General features: G+C 44.4%; 1 protein-coding gene across 36 annotated transcripts in view; it reads left to right on the forward strand.

The window, feature by feature from the left end:
• The window catches only part of ZNF875 (zinc finger protein 875), a 406705-nt gene that overhangs the window by 376774 nt on the left and 9214 nt on the right, over positions 1–20717 (forward strand). For 7 of the 36 annotated variants that reach the window (XM_077982458.1, XM_077982453.1, XM_077982466.1 and 4 more), the window contains 4 exons: positions 1229–1317; positions 10053–10230; positions 13162–13288; positions 13749–13844. In XM_077982458.1, coding sequence (XP_077838584.1) covers positions 13255–13288; positions 13749–13844 — 130 coding nt within the window. In that variant the 5' untranslated portion in view covers positions 1229–1317; positions 10053–10230; positions 13162–13254. Of the gene's footprint in view, positions 1–680; positions 988–1228; positions 1318–10052; positions 10231–12168; positions 12239–13161; positions 13289–13748; positions 13845–20717 lie in introns of those variants that run through there. The other 29 variants (XM_077982447.1, XM_077982440.1, XM_077982446.1 and 26 more) reach the window with 14 other exon arrangements.

Here is a 20717-nt window from a genome sequence, read left to right on the forward strand (position 1 = left end):
TGTGTTGCTTTGATTCATGGAACATTTTTGGTGATTATTTTTATTTTCTGTGTATTTTAGGGTTTCCATTAAATTATATTCTCATGTCAAAAATGAAAATTTATTTTTGCAAATTTCTATCTGAGTGATGGAATTATTTTAGTGTAGGAAAGGTTCATAAGAAATGGGTGTAGTGTTCTTTGTGTAATGTGTAATGCAGGAATGTAAAGTGTAATGTAGGAAAGTGTTCTTTCCTATGCTCAGATGGAAAATAATGAAGGGACACGATGTTAGAGCTGCAGGGAGAAGGGGTGGAAAAGAGGGATTCCGGAGTGCCAGGCACACAGATTTTCTGGAAGGTTTCCATGAGGACTGCTGTGGTTTGAGTGTGTTCCCCGAAGTTCATGCGTGGGAAACTCAACCCCTAATGCAGCAGTGATGACCAGTGCAGCCTTTAAGAGGTGATTAGGGCCGGGCGTGGTGGCTCAAGCCTGTAATCCCAGCACTTTGGGAGTTCGAGACGGGCGGATCACGAGGTCAGGAGATCGAGACCATCCTGGCTAACCCGGTGAAACCCCGTTTCTACTAAAAAAATACAAAAAATAACCTAGCTGGGTGTGGTGGCCGGCGCCTCTCTAGCTTCGAAACTACAATCCCCAGAGGCCTCTGCGGTCACTTCCGCCCCCTCCCTATCCTCCTTCAGTGTGTAGCGTTGACGTCAGAAGCCCGTCCGGTCGGTGGGCCCGGCGTTAGGCTTTTTGGGATCCGGGAAGGCCTCCCGCTTCAGGTCTCTCCCACCCATCTGCACCTTGTTACCTGACTTTCGGCTTCAGGATCTGCAGCGTGCACCCGCGTTCCGTGAGTGCCCTATAGGCAGGCAGCATGCCCCTCTGCGTGTCCCTGTATTACTCATGGGGACGCAGGCTGGGAGCCACAGAGCTGGCTCAGAACTCGGACGCTCTCCTGTGGGCACCTCCAGGCCATTTTCTTTTCATTGGAGTCCACAGGGTTAGAGACAAACCCTCACTCTGTTGTTTGGGGACAAGGGCTTCACTCCCTGGCCCGAGCTTGCGGCTGAGCTTGAGGGTGTTGGGTCATCCTGGGCCCCCTCTGGATGGGAATTGGCTGCCCCGGTGATTTCAGTGACATCCCCGACCCCAACTATGGGGCTCTGGAGCGGTCTGCGCTTCATCTCATGGGGAGGCAGTTTCCACCTAGGCCACTCTTTTATTTCTCTTCACATCCCCAGATCTGTCTTCTGAGACTTTGCCCTTCTCCAGGAAGAGCACGCAGGAGACCAGGAAAATGGCCACAGGGCTCCTGAGAGCCAAAAAAGAGGTGAGAATTACCTGTAATTCCATCTTGGCTGTCAACAGAATGGGTTCCATTACCTTTTGTCCTGGAGGCTGCCTTGTTGGTATTGGGCAAAGTCATTCCTAGTCCTAGTCATTACTAGTCTGTAGAACAAGGAGGAGTTTGATAAAGTCTTGTAGAGCATCCGATTCTGTCGCTGTCCGGGGCGCCACTTTTAACCTACACGGACCTGGTGGACAGAACAAAGGGAATAAAAAACAAGAGACGAAAGAGTATATTTGGAAGAAGCGGTCAGGGGGCACTTTGTCTCTAGTGGTCAAGGGCCCTGAGCTTTACACAACTCTCCCGTATTTATTGGTAAAAGAGATAACGAGAAAAGGGGGATGAATGTCAGGTAATTGTCAGTTGGCCATTTGGTTCTCAATTGGGAGACTGCATCCTTCCAACAATGGGCGCTAGATTTCCTGGTAGATAACTTCAAGGAGCCCAGCGCCAGGCAGTGATGGCCCACAGCAAACCTTTTGGTGTCAGGTGCAGTGTGAGTTTGCTCACATCCTGCATTCATGGTAAACAGTTTGCTGTTTGATTATATAACCTCCAGTGAAATGCTGAGTTGGGCATGATCCCTTTGGTCTTTTCGACTCCTAACATAGTCTGACCTGAATTTTACCTTTGAGATCATTCCTAGTCCTGGAAGAGTGGCTCATTCTGACAGGAGTCTTCCCTCAGCATTCCTTTCTGTTCCATCCATACCACAGTCACTCATGAAATAGTTAATTGTGAACAACACATATGGAACAGTTTAAATAAAAGTAAAGAGACATACATGCATAATTGTTTGGTGATGTGGATGAAGGGCAGGGACAGCACAGATGCCTGTGATTTCAAATGCTTGGGGAGGACTCCTAGAAGTAGGGCTGTCTCAGTTGCCCCTGACTGGTTTGGTAAGTTGGAGACTGGGGGAAGGCATTCCAGTGGGAGGTGGCAAGGAAGCATAGTTAGTTTCAGAGGCTGGACTGTCGCTACAGTGTATAAGGATTATGGTGGCCAGCGGACTTGCTGAAGGTTTTTTGTTTTTGTTTCTGTTTTTGTTTTGAGAGGGAGTCTCACTCTGTCACTCAGGCTGGAGTGCAGTGGCACCATCTTGGCTCACTGCAAGCACCACCTCCCAGGTGCACGCCATTCTCCTGCCTCAGTCTCCCTAGTAGCTGGGACTACAGGCGCTCGACAGCACGCCCGGCTAATTTTTTGTATTTTTAGTAGAGACGAGATTTCACCATGTCAGCCAGGATGGTATCAATCTCCTGACCTCATGATCCACCCACCTCGGCCTCCCAAAGTGCTGGGATTACCATACCCGGCCCCTTATGCATATTTAAAAATCAACCTTGGCCAGGTATGGTGGCTCAAGCACCACCACAGTTGCCAGGCTGGTTAACAGTCATTTTTGATATGGGTTAACTTGGTTATTTCAGATTTGTCTTCACTATTCTTATGAAGAAATCTGAGTGGAATTTAGACAGGAAAAGAGATTTCTTAATTGTGGACTCCTGTGGTGGGGATTATGCATTCCTGGATGTTATCAGAGCAACACTGAGACTTCTGTTTCTCATTTCTAAAATATTTAATTCATTTGAAAGTATTAATACTAGGAATACATAAGAAATCCAATTCAGGACATTTCCCAAGGTAACACTGAATATTTTTTGTGTGTACTTTCTTTTTTTCTGAGACGGAGTCTTGCTCTGTCGCCCAGGCTGGAGTGGAGTGGCACGATCTTGGCTTACTGCAACCTCCGCCTCTTGGGTTCAAGCGATTCTCCTGCCTCAGCCTCCCGGAGTACCTGGGATTACAGGCGCGTGCCACCACGCCCGGCTAATTTTTGTATTTTTAGTAGAGATGGGGTTTCACCATGTTGGCCAGGCTGGTTTCAAACTCCTGACCTCAGGTGATCTGCCCACCTCAGCTTCCCAAAGTGCTAGGATTACAGGCGTGAGCCACCGCACCCAGCCTTTTTGTGTGTACTTTCTTCACCTCTCCCAGTGTTATCAGGGAAACATTCTTTCTGATTGGCTGGGAAAAGTCAGAAGTTTGTGGTAGCTGACTTTTCCTTTGCCACCTTCTTTGTTCTCAGTAGGTCCACCCGGAACTGCATCCTGTACAGAAACAGAAACGACATGTTCTTCAATGTAGCTTTTTAACAGAATATTTACTTAGGAAAAATTAAAGGGCATGAGCATTTAAATAGTTGTTTAAGATGAAACCTCTGTGCCTCTCATGTCTGGCACACATGAAATGTTTGGTGCGTGAAGGAATCACAACCTTAAATAAATGATTTGAAGGAACTAAGTAACAAAGGAGTTTCCATTGTTTGCTTTGGTGTGTTATTATAGGCATGTGATTAATCACATATTTCAGGGGCGTTGGGTCGAATATCCAGGTACTCTTGATATGCATGACATCTGAATTATACAAAATAATCAAAGCAAGACTATCTTAGGACATTAGGTGTTACTGCCAAGGACCTTTGCCTAAGAAGATAAATTAAAATTTGTGTTAAATTTGTAACAATGAGATGAACTAGCAGGCACATTATGTTATTTTTTTCCTTAGCATTTTTCCTTTTCCTTGATGCCATACAACAAACTTGAGTGTCTGCTATGTGCAGAACACTCAGTAGATAACAGTTAATGATGGGTAAAACACAGCCTGCACACTCAGGAGTCTTGCATTTTTGTTTTAGGATTCCTTTCTCACTGGGATTTAATTTAATTTTATATGCACACACACCCCTACAAACACATATTTTGACAGGCCCTAATGGTAAAATCATAATGTAGTAAAGTTACTGGCAGTGTATGTACCCAGCCCGATTTTTAAAGGTGTAGGAACAGCCAGTACTTATCCCACTGAAAATAATTTCCATAGTAATCCATTGAATGGATGAACTCATCCATTGTTTCCCAATTTGTGGACTCCTGTTTCCAATATTTAACTGTTGCAAATAATACTTCTATAATCAGCATTGTACAGGAAATTCTTATATAGGTTTTTATTCTCAAAACAATATATGACAAGGTGAATAGAAATGACTGTTTTGAAGCACTGGGCAACCACACCAGTTGGAGATTTGAACCCTGCCAGTTCTTTTTTGTTGTTTTTTGTTTTTGAGACAGTCTCACTCTGTCGCCCAGGCTAGAGTGCAGTGGGGTGCGATCTCGGCTCACTGCAAGCTCCGCCTCCTGGGTTCATGCCATTCTCCTGCCTCAGTCTCCTGAGTACCTGGGACTACAGGCGCCCGCCACCTCACCCGGCTAATTTTTTGTATTTTTAGTAGAGACAGGGTTTCACCGTGTTATCCAGGATCTCGATCTCCTGACCTCGTGATCTGCCCGCCTGGGCCTCCCAAAGTGCTGGGATTACAGGTGTGAGCCACTGTGCCCAGCTGTTTTATTTTTTATTTTTTTACTTATTTTTTTGAGACAGAGTCTCGCTGTCTCACTCTGTCCCACTGCATCAGGCTGGGATCGATCTAAGCTCACTGCAACCTCTGCCTCACAGGTTTGAGTGATTCTCTTGCCTCAGCCCCTTGAGTAGCTGGGATTACAGGCGCCCACTACCACACCTGGCCAATTTTTGTATTTTTAGTAGAGACAGGGTTTCACCATATTGGCCAGGCTGGTCTCAAACTCCTGACCTCAAGTGATCCACCCACCTTGGCCTCCCAAGGTGCTGGAATTACAGGCATGAGCACTGCGGCCAGCCGTGAACCCTGCCAGTTCTAAAGAATTTGAACTTCCAATTATTTCTTTCTTTTCTGAGACTCCCTTCTTCACCATGTGTTGCTTTATACTGTGCAATTTTTATTTTATTTTATTCTATTCATTTATTATTATTTTTTTTGAGATGGAGTTTCTTTTCTTTTTTTTTTTTTTTTTTTGAGACAGAGTCCCCAGGCTGGAGTGCAGTGGCCGGCTCTCGGCTCTCTGCAAGCTCCGTCTCCCGGGTTCACGCCATTCTCCTGCCTCAGTCTCCTGAGTAGCTGGGACTACAGGTGCCCGCCACCACGCCCGGCTAGTTTTTTGTATTTTTTAGTAGAGACAAGGTTTCACCGTGTTAACCAGGATGATCTTGATCTCCTGACCTCGTGATCTGCCCGTCTCGGCCTCCCAAAGTGCTGGGATTACAGGCTTGAGCCACCGTGCCTGGCCTGAGTTTCATTCTTGTTGCCCAGGCTGGAGTGCAATGGCATGATCTCAGCTCACTGCAACCTCTGCCTCCCAGGTTCGAGTGATTCTCCTGCCTTAGCCTCCCAAGTAGCTGGAATTACAGGCATGCACCACCATGCCTGGTTCATTTGTATTTTTAGTAGAGATGGGGTTTCACCATGTTGGTCAGATTGGTCTTGAACTCCTAACCTCAGGTGATCCACTCACCTCGGCCTCCCAAAGTGCTGGGATTACAGGTGTGAGCAACCACGCCCAGCCCTACTATGCAACTTTTATTTGTCTTTTTTTTAATTATTACACTGTGCAGATTTTGATTACCAGGGTAGACCTGTCAACTCAGATTTCTTTCTTCTCTCATGTGAAAGCTCACATAGTGCCCTGATTTGTTTCCAAATGTTGACTTGGTTCTTTGCCACCTACTACATGTTTCTGTAATCCTCATTTTCCCCAACATTGCAGTAACATCACTTTTCAGAAACCTTTAGTGCCTCATTTCAGTATCCTAGATATTTAGAATAGTCCTCATTTCAAATGTTTTATCCTGTTGTCTGACATCATGTTCTGATTGTTCATTCTGAAAATGTGTTTATTGTTATCACAGGGGAGTCATCTTATGTATACTTTTTTTTTTTTTTTTTTTTTGAGACGGAGTCTCGCTCTGTAGCCCAGGCTGGAGTGCAGTGGCCGGATCTCAGCTCACTGCAAGCTCCGCCTCCCGGGTTCACGCCATTCTCCTGCCTCAGCCTCCCGAGTAGCTGGGACTACAGGCGCCCACAACCGCGCCCGGCTAATTTTTTTTTTTTTTGTATTTTTAGTAGAGACGGGGTTTCACCGTGGTCTCGATCTCCTGACCTTGTGATCCGCCCGCCTCGGCCTCCCAAAGTGCTGGGATTACAGGCGTGAGCCACCGCGCCCGGCTTATGTATACTTTTAACTTAGATACATTTACTTTTTATCCACTCAGCTGAAAAAAGAGGAGAAAAATAAAAGTAGGTCAGGTTAATCTGTTGTTCGCTTTCCCATTTAATGAATTCATGCCCAGGAGTCTTCCCAGGAAGAAGACTGAATCTGCTGCTCTCCAAGACTAGCTTAGGAGTTTCTGACATCATGGGCATCCCAGCAAGCCAACGGTCACGTTAGTCACCAAGTATTTTTCATATAAGGTGATCGCTCTATCAGTGTATCAGCCTTTGCTGTATAATAAACAATCCTAAACATCAATGGCTTAAAACAAAATCACTTATTAGCACATAATTGGGTAGGTTCATATTTTGGGCTGGGTGCAGGTAGGTTTTGCAGGTTTCACCTGGTCTTGTCATTTTGCTGCAGTCAGCTGGCATTTTGACCAGGGCTGGAGGACTATCCATGCGTGACAGGAGGCTGGTTGGCTGGGGTGCCTAGTTTCTTCTTGGTTCTCTTCCATGTGGGCTTGGGCTTGGTCAAACGGTCTTGGGTTTCTCTACACAGGAAGAGAGGACAGCCCCAGTTAACAAGTACTTTTAACGTTTTGGCTTTTGTCATGTTCACTGATGTCCTTTTGGCCAAAGGAAGTCACATGGCCAAGTCCAGAGTCATCATAGGAGGGAATAACATAAGGGAGTAGATACAGGGAGACATGATTTATTGGTCCCAATGATTCATACCCTTACCGTGTGCAAGATAAACTCACCCCCCTCCCAAGATCCCCAAAAGTTTCATCTTCAAATTCAAAAGTCCAGTAGCTTTTGTGTGACAGTCTGGATGTGGCTAAAGCTTCTTCAGTGGATCCTTTTTAAGTCAGATACCTGTATACTAAAAAGGCAAGTCATTTGTTTCCCTCCACCCCAAACACTCCCTACCTAACATACAGCGGTGAGAGACACTACGGTAGATGCTCGCATTCAGAAAGGACAGGAATTAGGCATGGAGGAGGCCTTTTCATTTTTAACTGTTTCAGATCCTTCGGACTTCCTTGAAAGCTCTATGGGTTTCCCATGTACCACATTTGGGACTGCTCTATTAAGCAAAAGCTGAAATCACAGTCAAATAGGCCTCTCATCTTTGGCAAGATGTCGGTGCTATGGGACAATGCCCATACGAATCTCAGAAGTCTTTTTGTCTAGCTTGGAGACTCCACTAGGCATCCCCTTAACACTTCAGAGGTCCTAAAGTTTGGGTCTTTTAGGCAAACTCTTGATTCGATCTTTAATCTGAGTTTATCTTTTTATTTTGAGACATGTGCCAGCTGGAGAGACTGAAGATGTAAAACAATTTTATTTCCAAGCTAGCAAGTCCTGACTTGTCTATATTTCCTCTAAATTATGCTTGCAAGCTGTATAATTACTTCTTCAGCTCTTCTGTTTCTGGATATTATTGTATGTTGCTAGAAACATCCAACTGAATTCTTTTTTTTTTTTTTTTTTTTTGAGACAGAGTTTCCCTCTTGTTGCCCAGGCTGGAGTGCAATGGTATAGTATCGGCTCACTGCAACCTCCGCCTCCCAGGTTCAAGCAATTCTCCTGCCTCAGCCTCCCAAGTAGCTGGGATTACAGGCATGTACCACCACACCTGGGTAATTTTGTATTTTTAGTAGAGACGGGGTTTGTCCATGTTGGTCAGGCTGGTCTCAAACTCCTGACCTCAGGTGATCCGCCTGCCTTGATCTCCCAAAGTATTGGGATTAAAAATGTAAGCCACCACGCCCAGCCCAACTGAAGCTTTTAACAGGCTTTCTGGAGATCTCTTTAGCTAGATCCAAAAGTTCATCAGGTATATTTTCTGTTTTCCAAGTTCATGCAGGCAATAGCTTTGGTAATATATAATACGAGTTGCCTTGTTCAAGCTGCCATATCAGTTTCCTCACTCCTTTTCCAGTTCCCACTAGCAGTTTGTTTACTGCTTTTCCAGCCTGTGTTAATAGTTTTCCTGGATGCTTTCCAAGCCTCTGCCCATGTCCTGCTCCCAGAGCTAATACCACATGTTTTAGGCATTTTGTTATGGTAGCACTTCACTTCTGTGTACCTACTTAGTGGCCTAAAGAACATAGTGGCTTAGGCCAGATGCAGTGGCCTTTGCCTGTAATCCCAGCACTTTGGAAGGCCGAGGCGGGCAGATCACAAGGTCAGGAGTTCGAGACCAGTCTGACCAACATAGTGAAACCCCATCTCTACTAAAAATATAAAAATTAGCCGGATGTGGTGGCACACGCCTGTAGTCCCAGCTACTTGGGAGGCTGAGGTGGGAGCAGGAGAATAACTTGAACCCAGGAGGCGGAGGTTGCAGTGAGCTGAGACCACGCCACTGCACTCCAGCCTGGGTGACAGAGTGAGACTCCGTCTCAAAAAAAAAAAAAGAACTTAGTGGCTTAAAATGTAATCATTTTTTCAAAATCCTGTGGGTCAGCAAGTAGGCCCGGCATGGCTGGGCTGATCCTCTTGGCATCCACATGTGGCTGTAGGCTGCTCAGCTAGAGCCGGATGGTCTCAACCTGTCTGGTGGTTGACAGCCTGGTTGGCTGGGATGCTTCGATTCCTGGTTCTCCTCCATGTGGCCTCTTCAGCAGGTAAGCTCAGATTATTCATATGGTGGTCTCAAGGTTTCTTGCACAGAGAGAAGGCCAGCCCTGAACTCAAATGCCTCTCAAACATCTGCTTGCATCATGTTTGCTGATGTCCCACTGGATAAAGCAAGTCCCATAGCCAAGCCCAGGGTTAGTTTAGGAGGAGATTGCATGAAGGGTAGAAACAGGGAGGCATGATTCACTGGGGCCATCACTGTACCCACCCACTGGTTAGATACAATGCTTTTGGCCACAGGCAACAGTAAACCTAATTTAGGTTGTTCTAAACAATAAGTAACTTAGCCCATATAAAAGGAAGTTCAGAGAGAGGGTGCACTTTGGGGTTGGTCCTTCAGCTCCATAAGCTTACCAAGGACTGGGGTTCTTTCGTCTCCACAGTCTAACCTGTTCTCTACAGTGTCAGCCTCATCCAGGCTGGTTCCCCTCAAAGCCATAGGATGTTTCCCATTAGTAACTTTGTTTAGTTCTCACAATGGCCCTATAAGGGCCATTATAATATCGATTTTATAGGAAATTGAGACACAGATACTAAGATATCTAAGTAGATAAGATAACTAAGAGAGGGGACTGTAATTTGAACAGTTTGTCTCCAAAGTTTGTGCTTTTAGCCACTGAGTAGTTGTTAAACTTTAGTGTGCATCAGAATTACTTGGAAGCCTTGTTCAAACAGGTTGCTGGGCCTCCCCCCTGCAGTTTCTGATTCAGTAGCCCTAGGATGGGGACTGAGAATTTTTATTTCTAACAAGTTCCCAGGGGATGCTAGTGCTGCAGGTTCAGGGACCACACATTGAGCCAGTGCACTAAGCCCTGCTGCCTCTTGGGTAATCTGCGCCCATGTTTCTGAGCATCAGGAAAAGTGCTGACTTCCTGTGACTCCATCTTACAAATCAGAAGTCTTTTGCTAGAATCCTGCAGTAAGACTTCTTGTGGCCTGTTGGTTACCATTCATTTTTCATATATTTACTTTTCAGCTGGCAAGTGGATGAATTAACTCCCCCAAGCTTCTAACTGTGTTTCTACTCCGTGGGAGAGATTTGGAGTGGATCATGAGGGTCAGCCATACAGTGTTTACAATGCCCCCTACATACATGGTTCACAGACAAACCATGAGTTGTTCCAGGGCTGGAGGAATAACCGGTTGTATTAAATGTGAGTAAAGTAACATTAGTTGCTCTGTAATGTAGCTCCTTCACTGGAGATTTTCAAGGGGTGTATGTGTGTATGTTCTGAGAAGGGATTGTAAAAGCAAATCACAACAGCGACTAGGCAGGTACCTGAATAGTCTTTTTCTCTCCAGTGTTTAATGATAAACAGTTTAAGACATATGGAAAAAACCAGGAAGCCCTATACATTGAACACTCACTTACCACCACCTAGATTCAACAGTGAGTACCTCCTTCTCATGAGCTTTTCCTGATCCTCAATCCTACATGACCTCTCCCTCTTGAAATTTCTCTGACCTAGTGATTCACAACTATCACTCTACTTTTAGGAGCCTTTAGAAGTACAAAAGCCCCATCCCCTGTTTTTTTATTTTATTATTATTATTATCTTTTGAGACAGAGTCTAACTCTGTCGCCCAGGCTGGAGTGCAGTGGCGCCATCTTGGCTCACTGCAGCTCCGCCTCCTGGGTTCATGCCATTCTCCTGCCTCAGCCTCCCAAGTAGCTGGGACTATAAGCACCCGCCACCACGCCCGGCTAGTTTTTTGTATTTTTAGTAGAGATGGGGTTTCACCGTGTTAGCCAGGATGGTCTTGATCTCATGGCCTCCTGATCTGCCCGCCTCAGCTTCCCAAAGAGCCACCGCCCCCAGGCCTCCTGGTTTTATTGATTTGTGGTGGGACTCAAGAATCCATAATTTAAAACACCACCCAGGTAGCTCTGAAGTATAGCCAGAGAGAGATGAGGTGTGAGAACCAAAGCTGTCACTCATCTGTGCCCTCCTCTTGTGATTCAGTGCATTGGGAGTGGCTGGGTTTGGAGACAGCTATCAGTATAACTGGGTATGGGTAGAGTCTTAAGGCCATTTCATAGGCCAGCCAGTGTAGAATAATGGAGCTGGTAGGGGACAGGAAATGTAGGGAGGATTCCCTGGGAAGGGTACAGTGTGGAATTAGTTTTAGAGACACAATGTCGTACCCTCAAGGAGTGATGGAGGCATTCTGAGAAGGGGATGCAAAATCAAATCAAAGAGACAAGGCATATGCCTAAATGAATGACACTGGTGAGGCAGTCTCCAATAGTGTGTTGCGGCTGATAGACCCCCAGCATGAGTCACCGTCAGCCAACTGTGGTCCTATAGCAGTGCAGTGCCCAGGGTGGTCAGATTTATGGACTTTTAACAGAACCCACAGATTGAGATTTTCATATGAAATCTTCCAACATTTAATTGATATAAACACAAGTTTTAAAGCAGTATATGGTCAAATTAAACCCCTCTATGGACTATAGATTGTACCCAAAGAGAGTAAGTGTTGGGCAGGGAAGAATCCCAGTGCTAGGTTTCCAGACTCATTTGGAAATCTCACCGAACTTCCATGCCAAGGACGGTTATATATTCCCATCCTCCAAAGTACAGCTTTCTAGGTAGCAGAGGTTCGTTTGAAACTTTGTTGCTTGTCTAATAATAATAAATCATTTTCGGCTATTTAAAAATATCTGACGGCTAAGTATTTGCAGATTCTGTTATAGACACCAGGGCAATCACAGTGATCCAGCCATGCACATGGAACTGATGTCTAGTGGGAAGCCAGAAAGTAGAAATGAATATCATGTATTATCTTAGAGTTAAGGGAACACAGTAAAGCAGGCGAGGGGAATGAAACCCGCGTGAGGGTGTGGAATTTTACATAGAACAACCAGGGACTGCACCAGGCATTTTGTCTGAGCCCTTCACAGTAATCCTAATCCTAACCACAACCCTTTGAGATAAGCACTGTTATTTTTAGTTCACAGGAGAAACTGACGTGCTGAGCAGCTAATTCAGTGCCTGAGGTTACACTAGTTGGGGACAGAGATGGGTTCCAAATCCAGATAGTGTGGTTTGAGTCCACACTCTTCATCACCACCCAGTTTCCCTCCTTAGGCCTGAGCAGGCATGTGGCAGCATTTGGTAGAGGAAGGAGTGAGTCCTGCTGTAGGAACTATATATATTGGTGAGTTATTTGCCCCCAAACCCCAGAGGCGCCACTGCTTCAAGTAGAACAAATACTGAGACCAAGTAGTCTCAGAAAATTTTCAAACTCAGCAAGATGATTCTTTACTATTTAGTTGTGCTTGTGTGGTGTCTTCTTCTCCCTGCCTAATTTTAAAACTCTCTCTAGCTTGTAAGGGCTTTGGTTTTGTTTGCTTTTATCCTCCATAGCAGCTAGCCTGGGATATTGACAGTAAGTAATAGGTGCATAAATGATGCTGGCTCGGCAGAGATAGAAGAACAATGGTCTTTCACCCCTTGGTGCCAAGGTCACAATCCAAAGTAGGGTGTAGAAATCTTTTCTGCTTCCCTTAGGGAAGCCTTTCGACCTCTCATTCTTCTTTCTTTTCTTTCCTTTCTTTCCTCTTTCTTTCCTTTCTTTCCTCTTTCTTTCTCTCTCTCTCTCCTTCCTTCCTTCCTTCCTTCCTCCCTTCCTTCCTTCCTTCCTTTCTTTCCTTTCCTTCCTTTCTTTCCTTTCTTTTCTTTCTTCCTTTCTTTCCTTTCTTTTCTTTTTGTCTTTCTGTCTTTCTTTTAGATGGAGTTTTGCTCTTGTTGCCCAGGCTGGAGTGCAGTGGCACAATCTCAGCTCACCACGACCTCCGCCTCCCAGGTTCAAGCGATTCTCCTGCCTCAGCCTCCCAAGTAACTGGGATTACAGTCATGTGCCACCACGCCTGGCTAATTTTGTATTTTTAGTAGAGATGGGGTTTCTCCATGTTGGTAGGGCTGGTCTCGAACTCTCGACCTCAGGTGATCCGCCCACCTCAGCCTCCCAAAGTACTGGGATTACAGGCATGAGCCATGGGGCCTGGCCTTGACCTCTCATTCTAAACTGGAAGGGAAAGATAGGCTCCTGGATGAGCAGAGGTGTGTTTTGTGTTAAAGGCATCCGTGGCATTCAGGGATGTGGCTGTGGACTTCACCCAGGAGGAGTGGAGATTGTTGAGCCCTGCTCAGAGGACCCTGCACAGGGAGGTGATGCTGGAGACTTATAACCACCTGGTCTCACTGGGTAAGAACGGCCTCCTTTGGCACTTAAACTCTGCCCTACAGAGTATTTTCCACTCATCGTGAGGAAGGGCTACCTGCAGAGCACCTTTCCCTTAGAGTTGAGCTTAAAAATAATTTACCTTTTTCCTCTGGGTAAATCTGGATTTAGTAGAATTGCAAGCAGATAGATTGATTTATTCATGTTATGGATGACACTCCATTTCCAGACCTGTTTCCCAAGGCTTGCGCTCTGTCTTTATTTTGCTCCAAACCCAGGAAATTTTTCATCCACCAAGTGTTCATAATATGCTGTCTTTCTGATTGGAGTCACCTTTCCTTAGTCAACCCTTCTACTTCAGAGACAGAACTATTCATAGGTCTTTTGTATCCTCTGGGTTGCCTCACCCATTTCAGCTCTGAGTTCTAGAATGCCCTCTTGAGCCCATAACCAACAATGTCCTCATTTTCTTCCCTATGAATAGAAATTCCGTCTTCCAAACCAAAGCTCATTGCTCAGCTGGAGCGAGGTGAAGAGCCCTGGAGAGAGGAGAGAAAATGTTCGCTGGACCTCTGTCCAGGTGAGTGTGAGTGTGGGGTAGATGGGATAATCTACAGCTTGGCAGATAGAGAAGGAGGAGGCATCTCTCAGATACTGGGAAGAAGCTCTTCTCCAGGCCTCCGAAGCCAAGAGGAAGGTTGCCTGACATGGTCTTCCTTCCAGAACATAATCTTCAGTTGAGGGAGGGACTTCCCTGGTTCCCTTGTCTCTTTCCTACACCAGGAAGCCTCCATTCCTCACTTGTTTTCTCTGTAATGCTTAGTCTTTCCTCATTCACAGTCTTCTTTCTCACCTGATCTTAAAAACTGCATCTACCCCGTGAATGTTAAGTCTACGACCCTTCTAGATACTTTCTAGCTACTCTTATGCCAAGATTAATTGATTATCTCCACCTCTCCAATTCCCATAATTTATTACACAATACTTAAGCTATGACTAATAATAAAATACATACTCACGTGCCAGTGGCCCAGCTTAAGAAATAAAAAATTATCTAAACAGTTGAAACCCCCATTTCCCCTTCCCTGATGGTATCCTATACCCATCCCTCCAATGGAATTGTTTTTCAATATTAGGGATTTATAATTCTCATGCATGGCCTTATTCTTTCCTTCATATGTATGAATCGCTAAATCATGTATATTGTTGTTTGGCATATTTTAAAACTTTATATCAATGTCGTCATATTATGTATACCTTTCTGTGCTTTGTTTTCTTCACTGAGACTAATTTTGTACTATGTTGGTATATGTAGCTCTGCTTCATTCATTTTTATGGCTATATAATATTGTATTATATGCATAATTACAATACAATTCATTTATCCATTCCATTTTTAACAGTGTATTCTTTTGACCAATTAAAGAATGCTGCTGTGAACCTTCTCATAGATATGTCCTTGGGCACATAAGCACCCGTTTATCTAGGATGTGTACCTAGGAATAGGACAGCTGAGTGAAAGAATATGCACCTGGTCAATCTGACAAAGTAATGCCAAACTATTCTCCAAAGCTGTTGTAGTAGTGTTCTAGGGCTGCCACAACAAAGTGCCACAGATTGAGTGGCTTAAACAACAGAAGTTTATTTTCTCACAGTTCTGGAGGCTAGAAGTAGAGGTCAAGGTGTTGGTAGGGTTGGTTCCTTTTGAGGACTGTGAGGAAGAATCTGTCCCATGCCTCTCCTCTAGCTTCTGGTGGTTTGCTGGCAATCCCTGGTGTGGAGGAGCAGCGCCTCAGTCTCTGCCTTCATCTTCGTATAGCATTCTCCCTGTGTGCTTGTCTCTGTGTCCAACTTTCCATTGTTTGTAAGGACATTATTCATATTGGATTAGGGCCCACTCTAATGACCTCACCTTAACTAATTACATCTGCAACAACCCTGTTTCCAAATAAGTTCATCTTTTTTTTTTTTTTTTTTTGAGACGGAGTCTGGCTCTGTCGCCCAGGCTGGAGTGCAGTGGTGGGATCTCAGCTCACTGCAAGCTCCGCCTCCCGGGTTCACGCCATTCTCCTGCCTCAGCCTCCCGAGTAGCTGGGACTACAGGCGCCCGCCACCGCGCCCGGCTAATTTTTTGTATTTTTTTAGTAGGGACGGGGTTTCACCGTGTTAGCCAGGATGATCTCGATCTCCTCACCTTGTGATCCGCCCGTCTCGGCCTCCCAAAGTGCTGAGATTACAGGCTTGAGCCACCACGCCCGGCCAAGTTCATCTTTTGAGATATTAGGGATTTGGACTCCAATATGTCATTTTTGGGGAAACAGAATTCAATCTATAGCAATTGCTCACACTCACATAGCATTTTATTGTGTGAGGATTCTAGTTGCCCTGCATCCTCCCTAATACTTTGTGTGGTCAGACTTCAGGTTTTGATCATCTTTTGGATATGAAATAGCCTCTCATAGTAGCTGTAATTTAATTAGTTTTAAGTTTGAGCATCTTTTTATATGTTCATTCCTTGACTGGCCTTGATGTTTGCTCTTCTGTGAAGCCTTTTCCATTCTTTTTGCCTTTTCTTGTTGATTTGAATTTGAATTTTTTTTTTTTTTTTTTTTTTGAGACGGAGTCTTGCTCTGTCGCCCAGGCTGGGGTGCAGTGGCCGGATCTCAGCTCACTGCAAGCTCCACCTCCCAGGTTTACGCCATTCTCCTGCCTCAGCCTCCTGAGTAGCTGGGACTACAGGCGCCCGCCACCTCTCCCGGCTAGTTTTTTTTTGTATTTTTTAGTAGAGATGGGGTTTCACGGTGTTAGCCAGGATGGTCTCGATCTCCTGACCTCGTGATCCACCCGTCTCGGCCTCCCAAAGTGCTGGGATTACAGGCTTGAGCCACCGCGCCCGGCCTTGAATTTGAATTTTTAAAAATAAATCATTGAGATGAACTCTTTATCAGATGTTCCAATCTGTGGCCTACCTACTTGCTTTTTAAATTTTTTTATTGAGATGGAGTCTTACTCTGTCACCTACCCAGGAGTGCAGTGGCATGATCTCGGCTCACTACAACCTCCGCCTTCCAGGTTCAAGCAATTCTCCTGCCTCAGCCTCCTGAATAGCTGGGACTACAGGCGTGTGCCACCACACCTGTCTAATTTTTGTATTTTTAGTAGAGATGGGGTTTCACCATGTTGGCCAGGCTGGTCTTGAACTGCTGACCTCAAGTGATCCACCTGCCTTGGCCTCCCAAAATGCTGGCATTACAGACGTGAGTCACCACACCCGGCCCCTACTTGCTTTTTTTTTGATACGGAGTCTTGCTCTGTCGCCAGGCTGGAGTGCAGTGGCACGATCTCGGCTCACTGCAACTTCCACCTCCTGGGCTCAAGCAATTTTCCTGTCTCAGCCTCCCGAATAGCTGGGACTACGTGCGTGCCATCAGGCCTGGCTAATCCTAAACCGAATACTACAGTGTTACAATTTTTAAGCCATCGTATAGTAATATGTATTTTTAAAGAAATTAAGTGAAATATATGTAGAAATATGTGTGTGTGCTTTATATCTGTCACATTTCTTATACGCTTCACTCCTTAATGTAGATACAAGTTGCCTCCTGATACCATTTTCCTTCATCCTGAAGGACTTCCTTTAACGTTTAGTACAGTTACCCGGCATCGGATTTTCCATTTTAATCTGAAAAGATTATTTCCTCTTCAGTTTGTGAAAATTAACTGGAGATAGAATCGCTGGTTAACATATTTTTCTCTAGCATTGCAGTGTCGTCTGGCTTTCATAGTTTTATAGTTTTTGTTGAGTAATTTTTATATTGTTCTTTTCTATTTTGATCTTCTCTGGCTATCTTCAAGATTTTCTCATTATCTTTGGCCTTTAACAGTTTGACGGTGATGTTTCTAAGAGTTGTTTTCTTTGTGTTTCTACTACTTGAGCATTATGAAGCTTCTTGGCTCTCTAAGTTATATTTTCTACTCACTGTGAGAAATACTTGGCTATTATTTCAATATTTTTCCTGTCCCTTTTACTCTTTCCTTTCATTCTAGGACTCCAGTTTACCTGTATATTGGACCGCTGGAAATGTGTTTCTGAAGATTCATAGTATCTCATAAGCTTCTGTTCATTTTTCTTCAATCTTTTTCCTCTCTTTTTTGAGGGGTGGTTGGATATAGGTAATTTCTAATTAATTTATTTTCAAATTCACTCATCTGTTTTCTTTTTCTGTTTGCTACTAAACCTGTCTAATGAATTTTAAAATTTCAGTTATTGTTTTTTTCTTTCCCCCACCCCTTCCTTTCTCTCCCCTCTTCTCCCCTTACCTCCCCTGTTCTCCCCTCCCCTCCCCTCCTCTTGTTTCTGTAGGTATTAGGAGTGCTCTCAGGCAAGAAAGCCACAAACAAAATTATTACCCCTTTCTGTTGCGATTTTTTTTTAGCATAAACTCTTCCCCATCTTCTGGCTAGTTGTGTATATTTTCCAGTGCCTTTGAATAGTTATTTGTTATATTTTATCCAGTCTTATTGTTTTCTTCTGGAAGGTTCTTGTGACCACTTCAGTCTGCTGGCATTTTCGTTAGTGGGCTTCCTCATACTTATTTTTTTTTTTTTTTTTTTTTTTTTTTTTTTTGAGACAGAGTCTCACGCTGTTGCCCAGGCTGGAGTGCAGTGGCGCGATCTCGGCTCACTGCAAGCTCCGCCTCCCGGGTTCACGCCATTCTCTGGCCTCAGCCTCCTGAGTAGCTGGGACTACAGGCGCCCGCCACCGCGCCCGGCTAATTTTTTGTATTTTTAGTAGAGACGGGGTTTCACTGTGGTCTCGATCTCCTGACCTTGTGATCCGCCCGCCTCGGCCTCCCAAAGTGCTGGGATTACAGGCTTGAGCCACCGCGCCCAGCCCTCATACTTATTTTTGAATTGATTTTTGGAAATTGCTTCAAAATTACAGAATATTTGCAAAAATAAAAATAGTAGAATAAATATATATGGTGCAGTGAGTTGGATGTGGTTTGTCCCCACCAAAACTCATGGTGAAATTTAATTGCCAATTTAACAGTATTGAAAGGTGGTGGGGCCTTTAAGAGGTATTTGGTTGTGGCATCTCCGCCTTCTCGAATGGCTTATGCAGACTGGGTTAGTTCTTTTGGACTCGGTTGGTTCTCGTGAGATCAAGTTGTTATAAAACAAGGCTTCTTCTGATGTTTGGCCTCTTTGCATGTGCTTGCTTTCCCTTCCTCTTTCTGCTGTGATTTGAAGCAGCACGAGACCGTCACCAAATGGGCTACCATCCAGCCTCCAGAATTGTGAGCCAAATAAACTTTTTTGTAAATTACCCAGTCTCAGGTATTCTGTTATAGCAATACAAAACAGATTAAGACATGTGGCATATATGTTATTATGTAAACGGCATCATAAAATGACCTACTATTTTACTTAGTTTGCTTCATCATTTATTCATGTGCTCTTTTGCATGCATGCCCTTTCTCCATCCTTCCCCTTTCTCAGTGCATATGTATGTATGTGTATATGTATATGTATGTTCATATGTATTTGTTTTGTTTTTTTCTTTGTTTTTGTTTTTTGAGACAGAGTCTCGCTTTGTCACCCACGCTGGAGTGCAGTAGCACGATCTCGGCTCACTGCAACCTCCACCTCCTCGGTTCAAGCAATTCTCCTGCCTCAGCCTCCCAAGTAGCTGGGATTACAGGTGCACGCCACCATGCCCGGCTAATTTTTGTGTTTTTAGTAGAGATGGGGTTTCACCATGTTAGTCAGGCTGGTCTTGAACACCTGACCTCGTGATCTGCCCGCCTCGGTCTCCCGAAGTGCTGGCATTACAGGTGTGAGCCACTGCACCTGGCCTGTAAGTGTTTGTTAAAACTTTTTCTGTGAGTTTTCTAAGAATATTGATATTCTCTCATATAACAAGTGTGGTTATCAACCTCAGTAAACTTAACTTTGATACAGTAATTTTGCCTATTACCTACCATTTGTATTATAATTTTGTCAACACTATAGAATAATATGTTTTTTTATTTTCCAGAACATAATCCAGTCCAAGGTTAGTTAGTTCATTTTCATGTCATGTCTGTTTACCTTCCCTTAGTTATTATTAAGGGAAGGAAATTATTATTTCAATAATCTTTCTCTGTCTTTTATGACATTGACATTTTATTTATTTATTTATTTAATTTCAGATTCAGAGGGTACATGTGCAGGTTTGTTACATGGGTATATTATGTAATGCTGGGTTTTGGGCTTCTATTGAATCTATCACCCAAATAGTTTACATAGTACCTGATAGGTAGTTTTTCAGCCCTTACCTCCATCCTTTTTGCCCTGTTTTGGAGTCCCCAGTGTCTACTATTTCCATCTTTATGTCCATGTGTACCCATTGTTTAGCTCCCACTTGTAAGTGAGAACATAGGTTATTTGATTGTCTGTTTCTGCATTGATTGACTTAGGATGATGGCCTCTAGCTGCATCCATGTTGCTGCAGAGGACATTATTTCATTCTTTTTTTATGGCTGCATAGTATTTCATGGTGTGTGTGTATACCACATTTTATTTATCCAACCCACTATTGATAGACACATAGGTTGATTCCATGACTTTACTATTGTGAATAGTGCTGTGATAAACATACGAGTGTGGGTGTCTTTTGGTAGAACAATTTATTTTCCCAGTCTTGGGATTGCTGGGTTGAATGGTAGTTCTATTTGTATTTCTTTGAGAAATTTCCATACTGTTTGCCATAGAGGTTTAACTAATTTACATGACCACCAACAATATATAAGAATTCCATGTTCTTTGCATCCTCACCAATATCTTTTTTTTTTTTTTTTTTTTACTTTTTAATAGTAGCCATTCTGACTGGTGTGAGATGGCCTTTCTCATTGTGGGTTTTCTTTTCCCATCATTCACTGGTAGCAAGATCTCTTTGTGATTTTAATATGTATTTCTCTGATGATTAGTGATTTTGAGCATTTTTTAACGTTTGCTGGCTGTTTGTATACCTTCTTTTGAAAAGTACCTGTTCCGGGCCGGGCGCGGTGGCTCAAGCCTGTACTCCCAGCACTTTGGGAGGCCGAGACGGGCCGATCACGAGGTCAGGAGATCGAGACCATCCTGGCTAACACCGTGAAACCCCGTCTCTACTAAAAATACAAAAAACTAGCCGGGCGAGGTGGCGGGCGCCTGTAGTCCCAGCTACTCCGGAGGCTGAGGCAGGAGAATGGCGTAAACCCGGGAGGCGGAGCTTGCAGTGAGCTGAGATCCGGCCACTGCACTCCAGCCCGGGCTACAGAGCAAGACTCCGTCTCAAAAAAAAAAAAAAAGAAAAAAAAAAAAGAAAAGTACCTGTTCGGCCGGGCGCGGTGGCTCAAGCCTGTAATCCCAGCACTTTGGGAGGCCGAGACGGGCGGATCACGAGGTCGGGAGATCGAGACCATCCTGG

The sequence above is a fragment of the Macaca mulatta genome, chromosome 19 (genome assembly GCF_049350105.2).
Source record: "Macaca mulatta isolate MMU2019108-1 chromosome 19, T2T-MMU8v2.0, whole genome shotgun sequence".
NCBI classification, from domain to species: domain Eukaryota; kingdom Metazoa; phylum Chordata; class Mammalia; order Primates; family Cercopithecidae; genus Macaca; species Macaca mulatta.